Below are 15,262 nucleotides of genomic sequence, written 5' to 3' on the forward strand. Positions count from 1 at the left end.
CGGGGCGAGTGTGAACTCCCAGCGCCGGGGCGGCCGAGCGGGCTGCTGGCTGAAGCGGGCACTGCGTGGGGCGCGCGCTCGCGGGACCCAGGCCCGTCACCTCCCCTCCGCCACCGGGCTCGGCTCTCACTTCCGAGCAGTGGAGGAACGGGCAGCTGGAGACATGCAGTCGGAGTCGGGGATCGTGCCGGATTTCGAAGTCGGGGAGGAGTTTCACGAGGAGCCCAAAACATATTACGAACTCAAAAGTCAGCCCCTGAAGAGCAGGTGAGTGGTGACAGCCGGAGGGAGGTGCAGCTGGCGGCGAGGGACCCTCTCGCCTCCCAGCCTGGGGCGAGAAGAGCCGGTCGTTGGGGCTTTGGGACAAGGACCCCGTGCCCTTGCCCCGGGGCAGGCGGCGAACTGTTCCCGCAGTTGGGGGTCTGCGCCCGCGCGGCGCGCCCCTGGGGGCCTCTGCCCAAATGCACTTCAGAGGCGCCACGGGCAGCCCTGGGTGGCCTGTCCGGACGACGGGACCCTCGGCAGGGGATAGGAGCCGCTGAGACCGTGTGGGGGCTGGGGAGCGACCCGGCGCGGATACGAGGGAGGAGGAGCGCGGGGCCGGTCCGCTGGCCGGGTGGATAGGAGGAAGACAATTTCAAGTAAATCCCTTTCCCGAGGACCCATCGGGCTGAGGACTAGGGGAGGAAGAGCCTGGGGAATGTCGAGGCGCCACGAAGGAAATAATTAGCTCGTTTGTTGTCGCCTCTTAGGAATCGGCCCCTCTGGGAAAACCCGCCTCTGACCGCCTCCTGGTGAGGCTTCCCTGAGTCCGGCCTCTCACCTGCCTGACCGCGGCACCAGAGTGCGGGAGGGCGGAGGCAGCAGATGGGCGTGTCTCCGCAGCCCGGTTAAGCGACGTGAGCAATAGAGACCCACTGAAATCTGGGCCTTCCCTGGAAGGGAAAAAGCCTGGGGGCCGAGGGATTTCGGGATGCACTCTGCGTGGTAGTGACACTTATTTAATTAGCTACAGACAAACTTTTTAGGAGGGGAGTGAAGAAACTCGCTGGTTTGGCGCCATATATGCCTCTGGTGCCCATTTCCTATTCTATCTCCTTGCCCACTTTTCTGTCATAACAGGCTGGGTATCTTCCTTTCTGTTAGTCTTGTAGCCACTCCAACATTTGCAGTGTTACTAAGAAGGAGGTGGTATGGTCACTAGGAGCTATGAGAGCAGAGAGAGTTTATTTCCACTCCTCTCAGTTGTGGGGTAAGATAAGACGATGTGACTGGAAGGTTCAGAGTGCTTCTGCACCCACCTCAAACCTCCCGCCAGCCCCTCTGTGGGTAGGGCCTTGAGGGAATGGGCCTGGCTGGTAAAGGAGTGGGGAGGGTCCAGAAATCAGGGTGAATGAAGAAGGGGAACTGAGTCAGGAGTGAGGGGCTGTAATCTTTGCTTCTAGGTACAGGGTGCTGCTACTTGGCTGTAGTGGAAAGCAGAGCCATGTATATTGCTTTAGGACTCAGGGATGTCCAGCCTGTGGCCAGCCACCGGATGCATGCTGCTCAGGATGGCTATGAATGTGGCCCAACACAAAATCATAAATTTACTTAAAACGTTACGAGATTTTATTTTTGTGATTTTGTTTCATAATGTATTTAATGTGTGGCCCAAGACAACTCTCCTTCTTCCACTGTGGTGCAGAGACACCAAAAAGTTGGACACCCCTGCTAAGGCTTTGTCAACACCCTGAATCCAAGTTGGGGAAGAAAGTCTGTGAACACCATACTCACTGACAGTGTTGCTGAAACAGCCTCTTTGCAGATGCTAACTGAGATTGGAAGGAACCCTCTGCAGTTAGATGCATAAAACCAGTCTGTAGTTGGTGATTTCTTTTCATAATGGCTGTCTTGTGTGTGAGCATGGATTGTGTGTGTTGGGGGTTGGGAGTTTTGAGTCATATTGTGCAAAGGGTATTGTTGGTTTTGCTCATTGGGGCTTTATCTGCACTCAGCTGAAGGGACCAGTATTTTACTGAGCTGTCTCTGCTTTTGCCTCTGTGAGCAAATGCTTACATTGCAGAATGAGGGAGGGACTGTGTATGTGTAGTCCTGAAAGAAATGAATTAACTGGACTCTTTGGAACATTTTTGATGGTAGCTGATATATAACATTAAATGAGCTTGAGAGACTGAGGAAAATACCATCTGGAATAACCCAACTGAATATTCTTTTTCAAAGTCGGCAATAAGTTACTTGCAAGGGTGAATGAATGTCTCCGTAGCTTTCTAGCACATGTCAGGCAAAGTGTGTTTTGTGGGAAGAAATGGCTTCACATGTTGAAACTAGACACAGGTGTGGGACAGAACCTGTATGGAGAGGAAGGCTAAATTTAAAAAGTTGTCAAACTGTGGAGCAGACACATGGTCTTTGAAATAAAGCAGCTAAAATCTGTGAATAAATGTATGAGGTTGGCAAAATTTCCCTATATTGTTTTCCATAGTTGTCTAACATATTATCATCAGCATCTGTTGCGTGTCCTTAAAGGGGTCACGTGTTGTTCAGGGCCTCTATATGGCTTTTTGTCTTAAGTCTTTGATGGGGCACCTCCCTTCTTATAAGTCTTGGTTGGAAAAAGTTGAAATTGAAAGGTTAAGACTGCTGTACCTATTTTGTCTTATCAGTTATATTTTCTGGAGTATCTGTTGGAGGTTGAAAATATATTCAGAATCTGTCCATTTCTCAAAACTACTCTGCTACCACTTTGGTCCAAGAAATCACCAGCCCTCGCCTGGGTTATTGCAGGAGTCTCTTAACTGGACTCCTGCTTCTACTCTTACTTGCTTTCATGAACTTTCAACACGGCAGCCATGATGATCCTATTAAAACTGATTCTCAACCTAGGGGCGACTTTGCCTCCCAAGTTGTTTGGCAATATCTGGAGACATTTTTGGGCATCACAACAGAAGGGAATTTCCACTGGTCTCTAGTAAGCAGAGGCTGTTAACATTCTACATTGCACAAAGTGAACAGTTATTAGGCCCCAAGTTGTTCCCACTGAGGTTGAGAAATCCTATGTTAAAACCTGTCACATCATGCCATTCTCTACTCAAGAATCCTCCAGGGGCTCCTAGTTTCAGTAAAACTCGATAGCTTTCAAATGGCAAGGTGGCCTACATGGTCAGTCTGCCTGTCAGCTCTGACCTTGTCCCTTGCTGCTACTCTCCTGGCTCCCTCTGCTCCAGTTGGGCTGGTCTCCTTACTATTCCAGGAACACTCCAGGCCCCTCTACCTCAGGGCTTTTTATGGTGTACTTGCTGATCCCTCTGCCTAGACAGCCCTTTACCCAGAGAGCCACAGGGCTCACTCCCACACCAGCTCCAAGTCTCCCTTTAAATGCCATTCCCATCAAGCCTTTCTTGACCATGCTGTTTATAATTGCTAATCCTCCAAACTCCCATCTTCCTTGCCCTATTCTGTTTTTTCCCCGTGTACTTATAATCTATCCTATACTTTTCTCATATGATATGTTTATTATATCTTTCTCAACACTGGGCTGCGGGCTCCAAGGGAGCACTGATTTCTCTTCCTTGTTTACCATTGTGCGCCAGAGCTTAGAACAGAGTTTCTCAACCTTGCGCTATTGACATTTTGAACTAGATAATTCCTTGTTGTGGGGGCTGGCCTGAGCATTGTAGGATGTTTAGCAGCATGTCTGGCCTCTGCCTGCTAGAGGCAGTTGAACCCTTCCCCAAGCTATGACAACCAGAAACATCTCCAGACATTGCCAAGTGTCCATGATGGACAGAGTCACCCCTACTTTGGAACTACTGGCCCAGAACAATGCTGGGCACAATGAGTGTTTAGTTTTGGTTTTTGCATTCAACATTGCAGTCCTTTTAAAATAGATAACACCAGCATTTCTCCCAAGAGGCATTTATATTCTTTTTATTTGGGGTAGACTCAGATAGGCAAGTGTTTCACGAAGAAGGACACGTTTCTTTCCTAATCCAGCCCTCCTGCCCTTAGGAATGTGAAGCTGCTGGATTTAGATGATGGGAATCACATTTTGGTCCTACTCACTGGCAAAACTGTGTGGTAGGAAGACACATACTACAAGAAAAGATTCTAATGAAGAATTATTTGCAGTTTGGTTACCCTAACAGGTTTTTGAAACCTTTTTGTGTTGGGGGAATGTGCTCTGAATGGTGGTAGCAGAGGAAAAGTGCCGAATATTGTGGGTGAACCCAGAATTCACACATCATCATAGTTGGGTCAGGCTATTAAAGGAGCTCCTAACAGCCAAGAAAAACTCTCTTAGGTCTTTCGGACCTGAAGAAAACATGTTAAAATATGGTAGCATCTTCAGGTTCATGTTTCTTTTGTTTGGTTTACTTACTTCTGTGGGGCTTGGTAGTTGCTCATGTCCTTTTCCTGGACAGACTTAAGAATTGGCTTAATCTAATTTCAGTTTCTTCTCAATTTTTTAGTGATGTTTTAGATATCTTCCTTCAAATTAGTAACGGGAATTAAAGTGAGTTTTTGGTTTATAATGGCGGGACAGGATATAGTGGTGATTCTTAAATGCTGATTCATAGATAGGTGTGTGAAGTTTTCACAGGTTTGTGGTGACATGAGAAAGATCAAGACTGTTGTGTCACTTTCAGAGTCATGTGCACGTCTTGATATAAGGCCACTGCCGTTTCATGGATTTATTCTGAGATATTCCCTTCCATCTTCCTTTTAAAAAGGCCCTTTTATGAAATGATAATCCATTCTTGGAAGAACAAAACTGTTGATCTTTTATTGGTTTCTGAAAGTGTTCTTGATTTTTATGGTCTGTCCAACCTGTAAGGAACCAGTAGTATGGAGTTTAACAGCATTGTTGGGCATCACTGTCTGTTGTCTGTCCCTAACTAGCTGAGTGATCCTTGGCAGGCTGGAAGACTTCTGATTTCACTTTCCTCATCTTGCAAATGGGGCCCGTGTCCTCGACCCTAAGAACATTAACTACTATCTTCATTGTGGAAAATATTAGCATGGAGCCTGGTACATAGTAAGTGCTCAGTGAAAGTTGGCAAATGTGGTTCTTGTTATTTTATTGCTTAGCAGTGAATCCTGACATTCCAGAAAAGTTTTGCACTTGTTGACTCTGGCCTTCTTGTCTAGAGCCAGTGTTGTTATGCAATAAAATTATCCCAATTTTAGTAAATTCTTCTTTGCTTTCATTCTAATGAGCTATTCAGACAAATTTTTTGTAATTTATTTATTTTTTGTTCCAATCCACAATGGTTTCTTTAAGCTAGTTTAAGAAAAGCTGTGTGTCAGTGCAAACATAAGATGATAGCTAACATTTATTGAGCATGTACCAGCCATTGTTCTAAGTGTTTTGATGTGTGTTAACTTAATCTTGCAAAACCTGCATGAGGTAATGATAATACATAAAACCTAAAGACATTTTAATTATAATTTTAGAAACAAGCAATGCTTATATGGTGCTTAACTGAATGCCAGGAATGATTCTGAATATTTTACTTGTATTAACTCAGGAATTCCTCACTTCCAACTTGGGTCTATATTTATTATTCTCATTTTACAGAGAAGGAAACTGAGGCATAGCAAGTAGATGATCTGATTCAGTCGGAGGCCATCAGGCCCTAACCCCAGGTTCTTGTCCATGAGTCTATACTGCATGTCAAAGGCTTTGTGTGTGACTGTGGGAAAGGTGCATCATGCCATGTCTTCTCCAAAACTCACCTCGTGGTGTGAGGGGTGACAACATATGGATCCAATTCAACATACAAAACAGAGTGTTATCACCATGGGGAGATGGGGCATCAGCATTGGGAATTTGACAGAGGATGGGAAATTGGGGTCAGTTTTGTGAATAGGGGTATTTGAGTTTGGCTGTGAAGGTCAAGCAATGATCAAACACATTTCTCTACAACATTGAACAAAATATTAGATGGCTTGGAGGGAATACTCTTAAAATAAACTTCTAGGGTATTTGGTTGCCTTTTAAACTCCCAAATAGAACCTCATTTCTTCCTTGTGGTCCATGGGCACCTGGTGATACGAAAGAGACTAGGTGCATATGGACAGGTTCAGAGGGAGCTGGGCTGGAGCACTGTGCCCATGGCATTGCCACTTAACTGCTATGTTTGTGTCCAAGACACTTAACCTCTTGGAGTCTCAGTTTCTTTACCTATAAAAGAAGATCACTAGATCCCTCCTCTTTGAGTTGTAGAAGTTGTAAATTGAGATAAAATGTGTAAAAATGCTTTGCAGAGTGCCTAGCACATGCTAGAATGTAATAACAATTTCTCCTTTTCTATTTTTGTCATGATTGCAATTTCCCCCTCTGCCAAGCAATGTCTGAACAGTATCTGAAGCAAAACAGACAAAATTGAAGCACTTTACCTGGCAGATGTTCAAATCTTATTATGCAGATTACTTGCATGGTATGATTAGATGGAAAACTTGATTAAAGTAGGATTCTAAGTGTTGGTTTTGTGTGTGATTGGAGATTTCCTTTTCCTGAGTACGCCCTTTATAGAAAATGTTTAAGTATATGTATGTGTGTGTGTTTAATTCCCTTTGAGCTCTGCAGCGAAGTTTGCACAGGCTGATGTTTATATCTGCTCCAGTTGTGCAAGAAGTGGAAAATATTCTTTTTTTAGAACAGGTCACATGTGCTTACTGTCAGGAATAGGACCTCAGTGTAAAAAAATGTATCTTGGGACAAATCAAAGTTACTAAATTTCTCTCGCCAACTGCTTTGTTTCAGAGTTGGCAGTATTACGATAAATAACAGGAAAAAAAATTCTTGGTTAAATTTTTTTTGGTCATTTTTTAAGGGCAATAAGCAAGAGTTTCATTTGTTTTATATGTGTGTGTGTGTGTGTGTGCGCGCGCGCGCGCTTCAGGTATAAAATATACTTTGCTGTTACATTTGATTCATCAAAGTAAATTATAAAAATATGTTTGACTGATCTCCAAGTACGAATTATTTGGAGAAAATCTAGAAGATGGGTCAAAGATAGTAAAGGCAATCACCACAGGCTTTTGATATTGTAAAGATAACTGTGCAGTTTGCAAGAGGTTTTTGTGAGTGCCATGAACATTGCGTACTCTAGGGCAAGGAAGGACACTCCTGTGAAGTTTATATTGGGGTCTCTCAGGAAAGTCTCACACCTGCTTGCTTTCTGTTCCTGAGGATTTGGGGAGGAGAACCAGGCTCCTTGTTCCTACAGAGTGGATCTGAAACATTGCTTCCTGATTTCTTGGCTACATCTTTCCCTCCTGAGGGTCTTTCATGCATGCCATGAGGAATAAAGAAGACACCTTTGGAGTGCTTACACGAGTCAGCCGTCCTAGGATTCAGAACGATGGGGCTTTTGTCTTCCGTGGCTGTCATTTCTGGGGCTTCCTGAGTGCTGGGTGCTGTGCTGAGTATGTACAGATGTTAGCTCATTGGCTAGTGTTGAACCACTGCAGGCTGAAAGGAGTGCAGTGCTTTGGGGAGTGGTGAGATTATGTTGAAAGACCCCTAGAGCAGTAAATGAAAGCTCAAATGAAATTATGAGGACCCTATTGTGCTTTTCAGGACACTCCTAAAACATCACTCAGTTTAAGTAGTGGCAGTATAATTTTGGAGTCAGCTGGACCTGTTTGTTTCTCCTCTTTTCCTTCCCTTCCTCCCTTGCCCTCTCTCCTTACTATACTTTAACTGCTTATAGCTGTCAGGCTTTCTGTTGGCTGTCAGGAATCAGATGTAGAACCAGATAGGCGAGGTTCCTGCTAGCATCCTGCTTCCATCTTGGAAGTGGGGATGCAGTTAATAATCAACCAAATAGATAAATGAGATAATTTTTGGTGCTATGAAAATTAAGTAGATATTATTGGTAGAGTGTGACTGGGAAAGAAGGGAGCTTTAATAGATTGGATCATTAGGAATAAGCTCAGGAGGAAGTGATTTTAAGGCAAGACCTGAATCTAAAATAAATGTGCAAATCTTGGCACTACCACTCACTAGCTGTGTGTTTGGACAAGTTACTCAACCTCTCTGAACCCTCTTTTGTAAAATGGGGCAATAGCTCCCTTGCAGGGCTGCTACGAAGATAAAAGATAATGCATGGAAAGCAACTAATCTTGTAGGTGCCCAGGAAGATGCATAGGACTAGTTCATGGCAATACTATTTTCAGTCCATGGCTGGGAGTCCTCAGATGCAGAGGGCCAACTGTAGTTATACGTTTATTTTTGACTGTGTTGGATGAGGGGGGTCGGAAGCCCTAACCCCCACATTGTCAATTGCGTTTGAGTAGTAGAGAAAGAAATATAGACATTAATCTTCCCTGTAATTGTTTACAACTTTGTCTGAAGTGTTTTCCTAATGTTAACTGTGTCAGAGATTTGTGCTTATCTGGATTAAAAGTGAAGATGGGTCTTGTTTCTTTTATTATCCTTTCTTCCCTCTGGGGTCATCTTACTTGAGTTGTCCCCTGGCTCTTCTCACTATGGTGCATTGAGATCATTCATATCTGACCATATTTCCCTTATGTTTAGCCTCGGAATGTATTTTGGCTGGTTTTTGAATCACTTTTTGGTATAAAGGAGATGTCCAAGTAACCTAGGATTAAAAAGTGAAGCCTAAGGTTGATTTAACAAAGTATACACACACACCATTAAGAGAGCAACTCATGTAGAACTCCTGACTCCCAGTCCTGTGCTTTGGCTTCTACATCATGCTTCCTGGGTACAACTGGCTTGAAAATGTCAGTGTTGGTATAGGAATGAAAAAGAAGCTTCTCCTTCTACACACCACTTCAAGCTTTCATCAATGTTGAGATTCACGAGAATTGTTTTCAATTCAACTATTTATAAACAAAAAAATCTTCAAAGCATTTGAATTTCAGTAACTGTGTTCTTTAATTCAAGTGCTCATGGAGTGGTAATTTTGAAAAAGAAAAGACTTTCCTGGGTTGTGTGGGAGCAAATATTTAAAATTTAAATCTAGTGAGTTATAGGTCTGGGGAGGGCACTGGAAGAATCCTATTCTAGAAGAAAATTGTGGGTTATTGAGCAATTTCTGAGGAAGGCATATGTGGCCTTTGCCCTCCCACTCCACCCCTTCCCCAAAGTGGGATAATTTGCTGAATCACCCCCTGTATTCCCCTATTTTCCCTGAGGTCAAGGGCTTATGGCAAAGGTGGTCCTCCCCACTGACAGAACATGCACAGCTTGTGTTGTAGAACAGGTTCCTTCTGGGAATCTTACCTGGCTTCCATGGGAAAATTAGAGGCAGAGTAGATTTATTTAGCCTGATGGCAGAGATTATATATGGAATAACGACAAACAACAGGCAGATGGAAATGCTATCTTGTCTTTGGTACATTTACTGCAATATGTTCCCAAATACTAACTGATTCTAAAAAGCATGTTTTTCAAAACATACCTTTTACTTTAATAACTGGAAATTTGAAACTTGGTGTGAAAGGAAAAGCATATAGAAGTTCTAAAGGTGATTTTCCTGGTTAACTTGGAACCTACTGCAGTCCAGTGCAGTCTGTCCGAAGGCTGCCATGAGATGTGGCTGCACTGTTCCTCTTTTGTGTCTGTCCCACATAGTAGAGAGAGTACTCAAACTGAGTCATGAACAGAACAGACACCAGATATTGTAACAGTCACTTCTCCACCAAAAGGACTGGCTATATTTTTGCTTTGCATTTTAGCATTTGAAGTTTTTCAGCAAACGATGGAAAGGTAGCTTTGCTCTGTTGTATTACAGAACCTGCATAACGGCATCATCCAAATTTAGAACATTGGCACCGCAGCCAGTGGAATCCTTTGCAATGAATTTATAATGCTTTTGGCAGAGAATGAGAATGAGTAAACATTAACACAATATTGGCCAATTAGGGTTATTTACTGTTAAGGGAATAGGATGGTACCAACTATGCATTCTTGAAAAAATTCTATTTGTTTTTTAGAGGAAGAGTTTACAGTAGCCTATGTAAAATAGTCCCTGAAAATATAAGCAACTGGTGTGATTCCTGGTTACATTCCAAATAAAAGTTTGTCCACTTGCTGCAAGGAAGTATGCTTGCAGAGTACCTTGTGAGAGATGGGCACTGGTTAATGGTATATTGGGCAATCAGTGTGCAGACTTTTTGGAACCACCATACCTTGCATCATTTTAGCATGGTCATTTGTCCACTGGTCTTTAAGTAGATAAACAATTAATAATGCTTTAACTAGGTAAGTGCTGGATGTGTAAATGCAAAATGATGGGATCGTGGAATGCAGTTCCAATGATACTCATTATACATGGGAGCTTTAAATCTTTGTTGATGCAGAAATGAACGAGAGGGTTTGATAGTACTTGTGTTGTCATCATATCGCAGTCACTAAAATTTAATGGCAGGAGACTGACTGACAAGGACAATTCGGGCTTTCTTACATATTTTCTCTAGTGGACACTTTTATTTTGCATACACATAGTCTCTTTTCCAAATTCTTGTCTCTTTTCTCCTTCCCACGTGCTCAGCCCTTGTGCTTCAGTTTCCTGACTTCAGGGGTAGAGAATCTGGCACAGGCCTGGTCTCATTTCTTTATTCCAGGGATTAGTCTCAGGTAGGTGCATGCTGACTAATGAAAACAAATCTCAGGATTTTGCTTAGGTGCTAACAAGAAGAGGTTCTCCCTTTATTTCCATTGATGTTCAGTTTGGGGAGTTTGATGATAAGCTGTCACTGTACCTGGGAGACAGAGAAAAACTCATTCCTTAAATTAGGTTAATGTTAGTTTCTTTAGTGAAGTGGCATGCCATAGTTACATGTGTAATAAATAGTTTCCAGTTGGCAGGCAGTTTTCCTCTGTAGGCCAAGTCAATGACACAGGCTCCTTCCATTTTCCAGTTCTGCCATGGCCTAGAACCCTGGAGCCCTTTGTTTCCAGTGGTGGCAAGGAAAGACGAGTAGAAGGCATAAACTAAGGTCCAAAGTGACTGGCATCGTGTTTGTGCAAATTCTTTTGGCAGGGAGCAGTCTCATATCTCCAGCTGGATGCAGGGGTGGGACCTGGGGAATCGAGACCCAGCTGGACAGCAACACCTCCATCCTAGAAAAGACAACACATTTTTGGTGGTAGCAAGGCACTGCTGTGGTGGTCCTAGTAGTAGTAGTGTTTTTCCTTCTGGATCAACGTATACCTATCCTTGGTAGGCCTAGTTAGGCCTGTCCTTGAACTTTCCTGTTATTTTACCAATAAATTCCTTTCCTGAGTAAACATGGTTAATTTGGATTTTCTGCCACCTGAATGGGGACTACTTGAGCTTATACATTGTCTGAATCCCACCTCTGTGCAGTGTCTCTTGTTCCAAGTTCATTTATTAAAACAACACCCCGCTTCCCAAAAACACGTCAACTGTCATCACACCACCTTAGTGTAATTGTTTTCAAAATGTTGCCCTCAGACCAGCAATCAGCATCACTCAGAAACCTTTTGGAAATGTACGTTCTCAGACCCTTCCATATATGTCCTGAAATTAGAAACTGTTGGAGATGGGTCCCAGACGCCTGTGTTTTAACAGGCTCCCCAGGAGATGCTGATGCACACTGAAGTTTGAGATCTATCACCCTGATGCTTTTACTATAAATCATGTGTGCCCATATTGAATCATCCTTGTATTATTGTTCTAGAATGGTAAATTGTCTGCATTAGAATACATTTAGTAAAAAATGGAGTGTCGTTTGTTATGGTCAGGCCATAGATGATCATTGACAATAATACCTTACTGATTAAAAAAAAAAAAAGAAAAGCCTTTCTAGAAAGTTAGCCCTCAGGTTGATATTAGTGAAATCAAGCAGAGTTCTTGGTTGTCCAGATATGATCTTTGAGTGATATGGAGTTAATGTAGCTTTATTACCATGAGGAGCCTGGCCCAAATATCACAAGAGGTTTTTAGTTTAATCTAACTCAAAACTTGTGAAACTTGAAGCATAATACTGTAGTCACTTGACTGAAAGATTTGGTTGAGAAACAGGGTGATGGTGGTTTTAAGCATGCCCACATGACCAAATTTGTTTTTCACAAAACTTGGGCTTAATAAAACTTGAAATACGACTGTCAGCCTGTTTTTCCATCTTAATGAATTCCAGACAGTTTGTAGAGTGTGGGAGCTTGCAAAACAGAGAGGCAGAATGACTGACCAGCTAGCATCTGTTTTGTCACATGTAGAGGTGAGCTGACAGAACAGTCTGAATCTTCCCATGCTGTTCACTTCTCTGACTGAGTGGAATGGACGAATTATGTGAGGGAAGGGCAAGACCAATGTGTGTTGGACAAATGAAGCCTGTAGAAAAGCTCTGGACTTTTTACTCACTAGGAGATTCAACTACCCTTATGATTAATCCACTGAGATACAAGTACCCAAGCATTTTTTTCCCTGCATGCTGATCTTCTCCAGAGAAAAAGCCCTGATGCTTTTTTTTTCTTTCTTTTTCTTTTTTCTTTCTTTCTTTCTTTCTTTTTTTTTTTTTTTTAACAGAATCTGTTCTTATTGAAAACTGGCTAATAGCTCTAACCAGTCCAATCAATCTAAAGTTCTGGGTTTTACTTTTGGGTAAGAAGGATTTTTAACTTAAATTCCAATTTAACTGTCTACTATTTTATTTTTGGGCAGGTTATTTTTGTAGCCTCTGTTTCAACATAGAACTAAGTGGAGCTCCTGGATAATAATAAGGTTTCAGTTGTAGGGTGATTGTGCTGATTAAAAGTAGTAAGTGGTAAAGTGCTCAGCACCAAGCCTGGCTCTCGGTCAGTGCTCGTAACTGCTTCCCTCACTCCGGTTCCCTGTGTATACACATCGTCATCAGGGTTTTTGACTTGAAATGCATTTTTACAATACTTTTAGACACGTGAATAAAGAGAAAACAACTCAAAGGCAACCAACAGGGAAAGAAGAGGTTCCATAGAAAAGAAGGGGTTGTGGGGACTGAATAATCCTGAAATTGGACAGTCATTAGAATCTTTGGGAGGGTTGCACGTCAAGTAGTGCTGACCTGTGGGATGCCTACAGGGAGGTTTCTAAGATGGCACCATGCTATCTTTAGGCAAGGTGTTACTTTTGTTGCCAGAAGAGTCTTAGTCCTTATCAACATATTTCCTTTCATCATAATTATAGACTATAGTTAGGAGGGGGAATAAATAATAGGATGCACGACTGGGTTTCACAACATGGCACACTGTAGCAGTTGAGCTCTCTTGCTGCCTCCTAATGGGAATGTTATTACTAACTGTCATGTTTCAGTTCAGCATTTAACCAGGCAGCCTCTTTATATAGTTATCTTTATCCAGCAAAAGTCATAGTACCTATATTCTTGAATCTTAAAATCTTTGTATCTTTCACTCTTACAGAGTTTTTCCCTTCTAGTATAGCTATTTTAAAGACTGGTACCTAAGTTTTAATTCACACCAATATAATAGCTTTTCTTTTTTTCCAACTTTGTTGAGGTGTAATTGATAAATATGAATTATACATATTTAAGGTGTGTAACTAGTTTTGGCATATGTATACAATTGTGAAATGATCACCACAAGAAGGTAACTTGCTTTTCTTGATTGTCACAAAGTTTCTCCCTAAACCTGTGGTTAAAAGGGTCACTAGAAAACACAAGGGGATTAGCCCAAATGGTAATCATCTTTTTCAGGAGGAAAGTGCTCAGTATATCACACATAAGTAGACGCCTTAATCAGTTACAGCCTCATTGTGTTATGTGGGTAATGAGAGCAACTGCTTCACAGGATTGGTGTGAAGATTCAGTATGGGGGCTCAGAGATGTTGCATGGTGACTGCTATACCTGCCACTCTACCTTGCCTGCTCATCTCAGCCTGCCGCTATGCCTACCTGCTGCCTGTGCTTCAGTGCTGCTAGAATTTAGGCAGATACCTAAGAATCAAAGTGGTTCATCTGTGCATGCACTGTTGATTCTACCATTGTTTTTGTTAAGTAAGTTGTCTATTACTGTTAAGTAAGTGGGTAACAATTTGATTCTCTAGAGCTGAAAAACACTCAGGCATATAGTCAGTTCTCAAATGCTTGGGATATGGGCAGCATGTTTTCAAACCTGGACTAGCACTGGGTTGTTACCCAGGAGTCTTTTCTCAGCTGTCATGTGCTGTATGCAGAGGAATGGGGACAAATTTCATTACCAATCAATGGGAGACATCTTGTGCCAGAATCCACATGAACAATCATATAGGCACAAGGCAGTGCTTTTCAGAGTATTGGCTGCCATTCTCTGTATTGTCATGACTTACTGAAAATTGACTTTGTTAAATAGTTCTTATTCTGAGTTTTATAAAAAAATCGGGAAAATGACAGTTTTCTTCTTCCCATGTAATTGAAACACATACAGTAAATCAAAAGACACGAGTTAGGTGCCTTAGAGTGAGATCAAGTATGTGGGTAGAATTAATGAGTATAGGAGAGAATGAATGGTGGTTAGAAATGGACAATCAGATGGGCTTCTGAGTTCTGCAGTTCAGTGAGAGAACAGAATGAATCAGGTATACAGGTGCAAGTCAAGAGTTCAGACACCCATAACTAGGGGATGAGGAAATGGACAAGACATTTTGGGAAGTTTTCGGAATAGATTTATTTCTTGGACATTTAAATGGGTGGACATTAAGAGAGCTGTTACTTTTTCAGAATCATGGTTTGGGAATTATTTGTAAGGTCCTTGGGCAATTTTTTCTTGCCCATGAGGTAAAATGATATTCAGAAAATATTTATTGGACTTGCTGTGCAGTCAGGAGGTAGTGTGTACAAAAAACGGTCAACTCTAAACCATTGTCAGCAAATGCGTGGTTGTGGGAAGATGACCTCGAACACAGATCAGACCATCAGAAGCCAGAGGAACTCTTTTCTGGGGAGCAGAAGAGCCCACTTGGTGGTCACATTACCTACCCTGCAAAATAAATACTGTTTGTTTATTTATTGAGAGTAATAAGCTTTTTAAAAAGATTTTATTTATTTGTTTTTAGAGAGGGGGGAGGGAGGGAGAAACAGAGGGAGAGAAACAATGATGTGTGAGAGAAACATAGATTTGTTGCCTCTTGCTCACCCTTCAGCTGGGAACCTGGCCTGCAACCCAGGGTTGTGTGCCCTGACTGAGAATTGAACCAGCGACCCTTTGGTTCACAGGCCAGTGCTCAATCCACTGAGCCACATCAGCCAGGGCAAGAGTAATATGTTATTTAAACCAATACATTCAACA

The 15,262-nt window shown here is 42.4% G+C and overlaps 1 protein-coding gene across 4 annotated transcripts in view; it reads left to right on the plus strand.

Moving 5' to 3' along the window:
* Window positions 1–15,262, plus strand: part of MITF (melanocyte inducing transcription factor) — a 233,070-nt gene continuing 217,808 nt past the window's right edge. For all 4 annotated transcript variants that reach the window (XM_054595394.1, XM_054595396.1, XM_054595397.1 and 1 more), the window contains exon 1: window positions 1–267. In XM_054595394.1, the coding sequence (XP_054451369.1) occupies window positions 164–267 (104 nt within the window). In that variant the 5' untranslated portion in view covers window positions 1–163. The remainder of the gene's footprint in view (window positions 268–15,262) is intronic.

This window comes from Pteronotus mesoamericanus, unplaced genomic scaffold, assembly GCF_021234165.1.
Source record: "Pteronotus mesoamericanus isolate MK-2021 breed Mesoamerican mustached bat unplaced genomic scaffold, CSHL_Meso_final scaffold_54, whole genome shotgun sequence".
NCBI lineage: Eukaryota > Metazoa > Chordata > Mammalia > Chiroptera > Mormoopidae > Pteronotus > Pteronotus mesoamericanus.